At 52.3% G+C, this 10,648-nt stretch overlaps 1 protein-coding gene across 1 annotated transcript; it reads right to left on the bottom strand.

Moving 5' to 3' along the window:
- Positions 1 to 302: 302 nt before the first annotated feature.
- On the bottom strand, positions 303 to 3,194 carry CDKN1B (cyclin dependent kinase inhibitor 1B). Its single transcript, XM_042051157.1, has 3 exons — positions 2,279 to 3,194; positions 1,589 to 1,719; positions 303 to 378 (listed from the first exon to the last, which is right to left on the bottom strand). The coding sequence occupies exons 1-2, from the start codon at positions 2,751 to 2,753 to the stop codon at positions 1,598 to 1,600; spliced, it is 597 nt and encodes a 198-aa protein (XP_041907091.1). The 5' UTR covers positions 2,754 to 3,194; the 3' UTR covers positions 303 to 378; positions 1,589 to 1,597.
- Between the last annotated feature and the right edge of the window lie 7,454 nt (positions 3,195 to 10,648).

Here is a 10,648-nt window from a genome sequence, read left to right as displayed (position 1 = left end):
CTTTGCTTGCTAGATTGTGAAAGCAAGTTCCAATCGGTCACCCTCTTCCAGTCCCTCCCCCCTCCCAACAAGTTTTATGTGCTACATAAGGTAAAAACTATATACACAGGTAGTACAATAAAGCAAATAAGGAAACACCTAATTGCACAATGCTACATCCAATGCTTTTAGAGGCAGGTCTTTTAAGAGTGCCTAAAATTTAGTGTTATTGTTTGCTTTTTGTTGCTGTTCTTTTTTTTTTTTTTTCAGTGCTTGTACAGGACCTCCATCCCACAGAGATCGGCGATATGTGTTTTTTCTTTCCCACTACAACTTTACATCTTCCTCGCTTCATCGCCGCCCGCCGCACTCGACGAACGAGGACGCACATCCTCCGCTCTGCAACGGGAATAATGAAGGAAAAAAAAAAAAAAGGACGGGGAGGGGGAACGCGATTAGAAAACATCGACAAGAAACGCGATCCGCGGCACAACCGGTTCAAACCGACACCGCATCCCCGGGGCGGGCGGGCCCAGCCCGGGCGGGGCCCCCGCCGCCCCCCCGCCCCCGCCGGGCCGGGCCGTATTCCCCGCACCTCTGCAGCGGCCCCGGCCCCTCCGGGCAGCGCGGGGGGCCCCTCCCGTGCCCCCACCCCCAAAAGCGGGCGGGAGTAGCGGCATTCGCATGGCCGCGCTCGGCTACGGCTCACCCCAGCGGGACTAATTTGTTGCAACTTCTGCTTTACAGCTTAATCTCTCTCTGCACAATCGCAAATCGTTTTTGTAAACCTCGCTCCTAACCTCGGCTCCCAAACCGCCGGCGCAATTTTTACCAACTCTCCCCGCCCCAGCCCTCGCCTTAAAACAAAACAAGAAGGGGGTAGGGGAGAAGGGGGAAAAAAAAAAAAAAAAAAGCTGCAGAACCCAACCTCCCATTAACCCGCTCCCTTCCCCCTGCCAGCCTCTAAAACCAAACCAAAACAACAGAAACAAAAAAGGGGGGAGAGGGAAAAAAAAAAACAACCCAAACCAAACAAAAACAAAACAACCTTTCATCGCTCGGATTTTGAGAAAGTGCCCGGATTCCCCTTAAACCCAACTTCTTGACTTATTTCTCCCGCAGTGGGAAGTGGCCGCGACATGCGACGGCAAGGCTGACACTGGAGGTGAAAAAGCCCCGGGGGCGGGGTACAGGGGAAGCCCCCCGAAATCCTCTAGCATCTAACATGATGCACCAGCCGCGTCTCCGTCCCTCCACCCGCACGGTCCTTAGGAAAGGGCCCTCCCTGCCCCCGGTGCCCATCCCGGAGGAAGGCAGGGTCAGTCCCACTACAGCCCCTGCCCCAGCCCCTGACGCTGCCGAGCCCAGGCTGGGCTTCGCTCCTTGTTTTGTTCTTTTCAAGCCCTACGCCTCCCACTCCCCACCCTCCAACGCACACCCATTCCCGAGCGGTCGGGGGAAGCTACCCTTCCTCGAAGAAAACACCCCTCAGCGAGCCCACAGAGGCACGAAGCCCCCTCCCCACCCCCTCAGAGACGCGGGATAGACACTCGGTTACCCCTTCTTTTCCTTCTTTGCATCCTAATGCCAGACCCTAAAGGGCACTGACCTAAACGCTTTACGTTTGGTGTCTTCCCGGGCTTGATTTCTTGGGTGTTTGCTCCACTGAACTGGCACTGGGGGAGTCTTCTGAAACCTCTTCTTCTGTTGTGTTGGCTCTTTTATTTTGAGGAGAGGAATCTAGGAGGGGAAAATTAAAAACGAGGAGAGGGATGGGGGAAAGATATTAAAATATTTTCTTTCCAGATGTTTGCTCGGCATCCAGGGGGGATAGATGGAGCCGAGGGGGGAACATTCCCGGATCCCCGTGTCAGGTATCGGCTACGTGAAGCGAGCAGGGAGTGGGGAGATGGGCTTCTCCCTAGGCAGGAGATCCGAGTTCCCTCTTTTCGGCTAAAATCCATATTCGTCTTTTGCTGAGCGCTGTGAACCTCCTCCCAGCTGGGCAGGAGGCCGGGTCCCCGCGGAGGGGCGGCGAGGGGTCGAGGGGGATGACCCGCGTCTAAGGGCTCTTCCTTGCAAATCATCTACTGGCTCCCACTCTAGGCGGGCCCCCCGGGACTGCAAACACTACCCGGGCTTTTTTAGGGGGAAAGGGGCGGGGGGGGGGGGGCACGCCGAGCCGGTGCCCGGCGGGGCACAGCCCGCCGCGGCGGGGCCACGCGTGGCAGGGGCGGAAGGGCCGGAGCCCCGGCGCTGACACGAATGGGGCGCGGGGCAGAGCCATGGGGTACATTACCATCGGCCGCGGGTCTTTTCCTCTGGCCAGTGCACTGCTCTGCTAAGTCCGTCTGATTTTCTGAAACATCAGTCTTTTGAGCTACACAGTGAGTGTCCTCTGAGATTCCCTGAGAACCGACAAAAACCACGGTTTGGCAATTCCCGTTTACATCCAAGCTCTGGCGGCCGGCGGACTTGCAGACGGCTTTCCGTAGCCGGGGGGGTCTGAAGTAGAAGTCGGGCGAGCTTCCCTTCTCCACGGCTTGCCACTCGTACCTGCCTTCCAGCGGCCTGTGATTCTGGAAATCGAAATTCCACTTCCTCTGGTACGCCTCCTCCATCTCCTGCAGGTGTTTCTTGAACTCCCTGCTGAGCTCTTCGTGGTTCACCGGCCCGAAGAGGTTCCTGCACGCTGACGGCTTCGGGTACTCCGACTGCCTGGCCTCCATGCGCTCCAGGGTAGGGCTCCCATTAGAAATGCGGACGTTTGACATCTCCCCGCACCGTGTGGCTCCAGGCGGCGGTTGTTGCGCTCGCTGCTCTCTCTCCGCGGCCGCCGCCGCCTCTCCGCCGCCCTTTATTGCCCGGCGCCCGGCGGCTCCGCTCCGCGCCTCCGCTCCGCGCTGCCCCGCGCTGCGGCCCCGCCTCGGCCCCGCTCGCCCTCGGCCCGCGGAGAAGGGGCGAGGAGGCGCCCTTGCATAAGCGCCGGCCCGGGGATGAGCCCCGAGAGCCGCCGCTGCCGCCGCCGGGGAGCCCCGGGCGGGTGAGGAGCGGAGCGCGGCGCTGCCTCCGCGGTGCCGGCCCGCCGCCGATGGCGCTGGTGATGCCCCTGCCGCTCGCACCGCCGCCGCGTAGTAAAAGTGAGACGAAAAAAAACAAGAGCAGACGAGCCCTTTTCTCGGTTGCCCAATATGGCGATTGAAGGGAGGCTGACGAAGAAGAAAATGATTGACAGGACGAGTCTATTTAAACAGCCCGGCCGAACCATTGGTTACGGCGGCGGGCGCCGCCCCGTTCGCCCGGCCCTTCCCCGCCCTGCCCCGCCGCCGCCACCGGCTCTAAAGGTGGGACGGGACGGGGCGAGCTGGGTGCTGCCCAGCGGGACCGAGCCCGGGAGCGAAGGAGAAAACGAGAGGGGTGGGACGGCACCGCGGGGCCCGCTCTCCTCAGCCCCCCGCAAAGCCCCGCGGGGTTTGTGCCACCCCACAAAAACACCCGCCCCATCCCGCCGCTCGCCCGAGCGGCCTGAGAAATGGTGACGGCTGGCTTTGATTCTGGGCTGTGACAGGAGTGTCCCACCGCTCTGGTTTGCCCGGGTTGGGCTCTGGCGACACATCGCCGCCGAAGTCCGGGCTTGGGGGCAAGCTCGGGGCTAATGGGCAGAATGGCCACCCCAGGGCATGCAGCGGCGACCAGCACCCTGACCCCACTGCCTGCGCAGATGGGCTGGCGGCTCCTGGTGCCGAGACGATCATCTCCTGCCCTCTCGGCAGAGAAAGGACTAGGTTAAGAAATATCTCTGTAATAACCTCTGCTGAGATTTCAGATATCAGCAACCCGTGGAAAGAAAAAAAAAAAACATACCATTGGGGTTTGTCCTGTTTGTGTACTCAAAAGATTAGATGAGCAAAGAGTCACAGCCAGGGATTTTCTAAGCAACTTCCTCGGTTAGTTAGAGCAGGTGTGGTGGACATGAGAGCAATTGTGCCCTCCTCTCTGGCCCCCTTTTCTCCAGCCCCTTTCCACAGCCATATTCCCTTACCAGGTAGGGCAGGCCCCTCAGTGTGTTGTGTGACACTGCGGGTTCTCCCAGGCACTAAAGGCTATGACATTCCCAGGTGCCCAGATCCTGTGCCTGAATCTTTGGAGGGCCCTGAAAGCTCTTCACACCAGTCCATCTGGCCAGGTCTTCTTTGCAAGCAGAGCAACCCTGTGCAAACTTTGCTTCGGGGTGGGAGGGTGAGGAGGGGTTGAGATCGCTTGCTACACAAGTAGCAAGCTATCTCAACAAGGCAGGGGTCAACACAATTGGGTTTAACTGGCTGAAACGAGAGTCAGCACGTTTGGCCTTGAAGATGTGGAGATTTTACACACTGGAGAGAGGACACAACCTTTACACAGTGCTCAAGCCCAGAGCACTTTGCTGACCATCATCAGACTCAAGGCCTCCAGCTTCTGCTCATACCACTCAGCAGAGTAATCTCGTATCATCAGCATGCTCAAAAAAATTATGTGTACAAGAAAAAAAAAAAAAAAAGAGATTAGTTTAAAAACCACAAGGTTGAAATACAATATTAGCCATGTTATTTTTATTTATATGCTGGGCATTTTAGTACTTGGAATTGTTTTCCAGCTCTTCTCAGAAACCACAAGTTCTAGCAATTCACTTGCAGAAAATTAAAGCTAATATTCACATGTTTGCAGGACATGAGATGTTTTTTTGAAGTTGCAAGTCCATGATAAAACTCCATCAGGTGGAAAAAGTGGGGCCTGCATCTGCTGTATTTGCAGGATTTCATCTTCATTTCTCTAGGCTTTCCTGTCTTTGACTTCCATTGCCACCAGCAAGGAAGCTTCATTTCACACTTCATTTTCTCTGTCAGGTGGAGGGACACTGAGCTTGTTTTGTTGATCCACACAAGGGCATTGTAACAAAGGGATGTGCAGAATATTTCTGAGGTTGCCCAGGGCTCATCCTGATGATGGGGGCTTGCCTGCTGGTAACCTGCTGAGTGTCCCACCCCTGACTCCTTAGGTGAGGAGCTCCCATTCTCTGCTCCCTGGGAGACACTTCTTCTCTCCCTAATCCACGAGGGAAAGGCAACCCTCTTGTGTGTAGGATTATGACAGTGTACCAGAGTATAAGCACAAACTAGGAAAGAGAAAAAAGAAGTGGGGAGTGTGGGTTTCCAAATACTGGAATAGCTTCTGTGCCCCACGAGTAAAGCAGCAGCAACATGATGGCAGTGCAACAGAGAGCACTGATTTATCTGAAGCCTTTGGAAAAGGAAAAAAACCAAGTTACTGCAGGACAAGTACCTTCTGGGGGTTTTTTGCTGTTGTTCTGTTTATACCTCCCTTAGCACAAGGACCTGAGACTGAGTCCCTGGATGCTGTACAAGTATATTGAGCACGAATAATTAAATCCAAAGGGGCGGAGGAGGGGGGATGGGGGTGGGGGAGGAGAAGAGGGGCGCGAATAATTTAAGCCACTGATGGAAGCAATGGAAAAAATGAAAGAGGAGCGGTCTGCCCCTTGGTTTATCCCTCTATCCCTTCTCCTCTATCACCCTGCCTTGCTCTCCGAGGGGCTGGGGAAAGGGAAAAGGGGCGGGGGTATACCCCCGCAGCCGCGGTAGCTGCGCGTCTTTCCGCGGGCAGCGCAGCCCCCAGCCCACGCAGCCGGAAACGCTGGGGTCGCGCTGGGACAAATCATCAGGAAAGGGGGTAAAATTAAAGAGAAAAATAATTAAAAAAAAAAAAATCAGAGTGTCTGCCCCGGGGTGGGAGCATCCGCGGCCATGCTCGGGGATCGGGGCTGGTCCCCGCCGCTCTTTCGGCTCGTCCTCCCCCCTCTTCCAGGCGATCTCGGCAATCCACCTTAAATCGCTGCGGCTGCAAAGGGAAAAAAAAAAAAAAAAAAAAAAAAAAAAAAAAAAAAAAAAAAAAAAAGACTGTGTCTGCAGCGACCTTGCCATGATCTAAAGTGTTTTGTTTACAGTCAGGCACCCCCGATGGCTGCAGCAAATCGGGACAGAGGCAGGCGCCCGCCCGTAGTAGCAGTGAAGCGTGGAAAAAAAAAAAAGAATACAGGAAAAAAATATACTCGAAAGTCCCGGCGTGAAGCTGTGGAAAGATCAGAGCGCCATCGTCTTGCAAAAGAGGGGCACAACAGTGGGGCTGCGGGGGAGGCGGTGCGGGGTGGGGACGGGGGCGAGAGCTTAGCCTCCCCCGCAGAGCTCCGGCCTCCCTCAGCCGGCTCTGCCCCGCTCTGCGGCCGCTTCGGCTGGAGATGCAGCCAGTCAAAGATCGGAGGAGAGGATTAGAGAAAGAAAGGAAAACAAACAACAGCAAAAAACCCCAAGCTCAACAAAACTTGGAGGAGTGAACCAGGAAGGAGGGAGGAGTGTTTACAGGGAGGTCTGGGCGAAGAATGTCCTGGCTTCTCTAACAGGCTCTGGACACCCTGTCCCCTCTCTTCCCAGTACCCCTCTCCTCGCTCTTGTTTGGGCTTTTCCACTGGCAAAGCTGCTCGCTGTTTTTCTTTCCTCCAGAATCGCTTAGGCAAGCTTCCCGTCTTCTTTTTGGCCACCCTCCTTCCCCAGCACTTTATAAGGCTGTCCAGGGAACCAGCAAAGCCCATCTGAACCACACACATAAAGCATCTGGGTTGCTTGGGATTTTATACATTCCCTTGCAAATAGCAGGGAAATTGGGAATAATACTGGAGCTCCTCCACGGGATGTGTCTTCCAGAGTTGAGGATGAAGAAGGCAGGGATGTGGCATGACCCATTTGGAGGCTTGAGATTTGCTCCTAACCCACCTCAGCTGTTACTGAGCCAGTGCTGCTTCTCCACCTCTCCAGTTCTCAGGCCAAGTGCCAATTTCTTCAAGAAATGTGGGGCGAGCCTGCCATGAGATTCGAGGTGCAGGCCCCAAGTATTCCCCATATAACATTTACTTAACAGGAGCCCTTTCCTCCTGGCAGGATTAGGACCCCGTGAGGTTCAGCAGCAGGGGCTGTCAAGAAGGAAAGAGCCATTTGAGTGTACAAAGGCCCTGGGATACAATCCAGCAGTGCCCAGGACCAGAGAGCACTCACTGCCTAGGGGGGGCGAGGAGCTGCTACCCTCCTGTGCAAGCGGCGTTTGAGACCTTTTGCTCCTTTGCTGTGAACTCTAGAGGGAGCCTAAGGACAGAGATCAGGCCAGCGCCAGGACCTGGCCTCGCAGCTGGCAGCTTCCCCGCTGCCCGCCCGGGCTGTCCCCGGGCTGTCCCCGCTGCCGTCCCCGCTGCCATCCCCGCTGCCATCCCCGCTGCCATCCCTGCTGCCGGCGCGTCGGGGGGCTCTGCTCCCGCTCCCCTCCCGGCAGGCGGGGAGCAGCGGTGCCCAGGGATACCGGCCCCGTCACCACCTGCAGCAGCCTTGGGAGGGCTCAGGTGTGAGGACCGACCCAGGGCATTTTGAGTCCTTGAGAGGGTGCTGGCTGCAGGTACAGCTTGGGATGTCCTTAATGGGGTTTGGGGTGTCCTTAATGGGCTTTGAGGGTGTCCTTAATGGGATTTGTTTTAAGAAGCGGGTGATGTGTCAGAAACGCCTTCTCTGTGCTATAACTGTTGGGCAGGTTACACAAACAGTTATGTCTGCAGAAGATACAAATTGAATTACTAGCACTGGAAGTACTCATTCTTCTCTCTTTGGAGCTCTCTGCTTGTCATCAGCCTTCCCTTGACTTGCTAAAGGAGCAGCCCTTCCAAAGTGCCCTGATTTGGTCTCAGGGAAGACTTTTCTGGTATGGCTCAGACAATTTTATCTTTGTTTTTCATTTTGTTTGAAGTGCAAAATAGGAGCAAGCTTAAACTGCTCTTAAAGCAGGTGAAGCCAGGAGTGTCCTAAAGCCAGCAGTGATGGATGCACCATTCTCAGTAACCAGCTTCTCCTTTTTCAAATCAGGAACAAGAAAGAGGATGTTAATATACAGTCCCTAAAAATAAACGCACACACTCACACATGATTATGTTGAGTTATCCCAGCAAACACTACTGTTGTAGAGGTGAGGCCTAAATTGATTACTTGCTGTGAACTGACCTAATTTCTTGGAAGAAAACACAACATATTAAAAAAAAAAAAGTCATTTTCAGGCCAGTCTAACTCCGTGTCTGTAAGACTTCCCATTCAATACATCACATAACTCACACCACTTTGTTAGAATAGCAAATTTTTGACATAAGAGTTAACTAGAGGTTTCTTATGGCAACTAAACTTCCTTTGCCTTTCCATGTCCATTCCCCTCCCCTCCTCTTCCTTTTGCTCCCCTTCCCCTTCTCTTTCCCTTTCCTTCTCCCTCTCTCCCTCTCCCTCCCCCTTTTCAGGGTGTGTAGAGGATTAACCTGCTCCATGTTTGTAGAGTTCTGAATATTAAAAGCCCAAAGCAAGAGCTGATTACCAACAAAAACCAGGAACTGTTACTGTCACTACGAAATTAAACAGTTTTCCAGCCCCTTGCTCCACCACCTATGCCTTTAAGAAAGTTTCCCAACAGAAGAATTATGTGCAGTGGAAATGAGTTGTCCTGTTTTTCTACAAAGCCTGAAGTGAACCTTTCTGGGAAGGGGATGATATTTTGTAGCAATGTTTTCTCAAGTACAATTCTTTAGGTTCCCGAGTGATGACACATTGTACAGCAACGCTCTTGGCACAAGGCGTTCATCTGTGAGAAGGGATGCTGGCCCCATTTCTTACAGCCATTCATTAAATAAAAACACCCTGTGTCATATGTTATGTTCCTCTGAAATGCTGAAAGTTTTTAGTGCATGAAATTCTATGGTGCCTGGATAATTTTTTTTCCCAGAACACAGCACTAACCTCTAAGTCAGTTACTGAACATTGTTGGAAGAGCTTGTTATTTTTTGTTGGTGTGTTTTGTTTTCATTTGGTAGGTTCCCAACTTCATGCAATAGGCTTTTTCAGAAATACAGAACTATGTAAATGTGATGCTTACAGCTGACCACAAAGAGGCCGCTCACAAAAAAAGTACCCCGACATAAAAACATTTGCATCTGTTAGAATTTTAGGCATTCTGGGTGCTGTTTACATGAGAATCTCAGCCCAGTTCTCTTTTTTACTTTTATTTTTCTTTTTCCTTTCCTTTTTATTATTTTTCATTGTTTTTTTCTTTTTTCTTTCTTTTTCTTTTTTTTCCCCCTTTTTTATTTTTTTCTTTCACCAATGGGCTGTATTAATTGCCTTAGGATAAAGAGATCTACAAACATCTTCCTTATATAAACAGAGGAACTGGTCTGGCTACTTTCTAAACCCTTTAAGGAAGATGACCCATCTCACATACCAAAATGATGGCATTAAGTAACAGATTACTATCAGGGCTTGGGATCTGAGTTCTGGTTCTGGCTTCCCTTGGCCGTGTCACTGCACATTGCTGTAACTCTTGGCACCTACATTTCTTCCCTCATCCTCTTCCTAATCTATTTAGACTTTTAGCTGTTGGAAACACTCTCTTTGTACAGTACCACATCTTGTTTGTGTTAACCAACCTAGCAAGGGAATTGTACAGCTCCAGGATGCAAAAGCCAGGGCATTAACCTACAGTAATGGGATGTTATTACAGAGGAAGATTGAAAGTGGATTCTGCAAGCATCTGGCAATGAGAAAATTGTAGTGAGGCAGGTGACAGGCATTTCAGAGAATCACAGAATCACAGAATGGCTTGGGTTGGAAGGGACCTTAAAGCCCATCTAGTCCCACCCCCCACCATGGTAAGGGACACCTTTCACTATCCTGGGTTGCTCCAAGCCCCATCCAGCCTGGCCTGGAACACTTCCAGGGATGGGGCAGCCACAGCTTCTCTGGGCAACCTGTGCCAGGGCCTCACCACCCTCACAGGGAAGAATTTCTTCCTAAAATCCAATCTAAATCTCCTCTCTGTCAGTGTGAAGCCATTCCCTCTTGTCCTATCACTCCATGCCCTTGTAAAAAGAAGTGCTCTATCACCATCCCTCCAGCTGTGCCCATCAGGATGGTCCTGCCAGGCCAAGAGCCTCCTGAGCCCAGTTACCAAAGGGCTGCATCAGTGCTCCTGAGCCTGTTCATGGCTGACCTAAACCAGCCAAGCCTAAAAAAGTAGAGCAAGCTGGCAAGTCAAAAAGCAAACATTATTTCACTGAAGCCAGTCTATTGCAAAATGCACTGCGGCCATGATTTCAGTGGCTTATGAGAAAGACGGAAAAAGAGAGGACTTTTATTTACCAGCATGTGTTCTGGGTTTCCCTCCTAAGGAGTTAAGGTTTCTCTGAGCAGAGGCCTAATCTGCTGTGATTTTGAGTCTCTAAAGCTGCCTGGTTACTCCCTTTGTTCTGGCTGCCAGCAGCTAAACTGGGACATCTATTCAAAGAGGAGTACCTGAAAGCATCACTTTAAAGGATTTGTCACCTTGTTATCTCTAGTTTGAACGGCTTTTTGAGAACAACTTCCACTCAAAATGTTTTCAAAGGGCAAAGTTAGCATTGCAAATATCACGGTTTATATTTAATAACTGTCTTTACTGACAACAATGAAACATGGCTAATACTATGAGAGGCCCTGGCAATTCTCCTTTTCTTCTGTTGTGGGGGGGGGGGGGGGGGGGGGGGGGGGGGGGGGGGGGGGGGGGG

This window comes from Corvus kubaryi, unplaced genomic scaffold, assembly GCF_017639235.1.
Source record: "Corvus kubaryi isolate FWS band 111438036 unplaced genomic scaffold, C.kubaryi_AGA036_p1.0 74, whole genome shotgun sequence".
Lineage (NCBI taxonomy): Eukaryota > Metazoa > Chordata > Aves > Passeriformes > Corvidae > Corvus > Corvus kubaryi.
The sequence above is the reverse complement of the archived record's forward strand: the minus strand, read 5'-3'. Positions and strand labels throughout refer to the sequence as shown.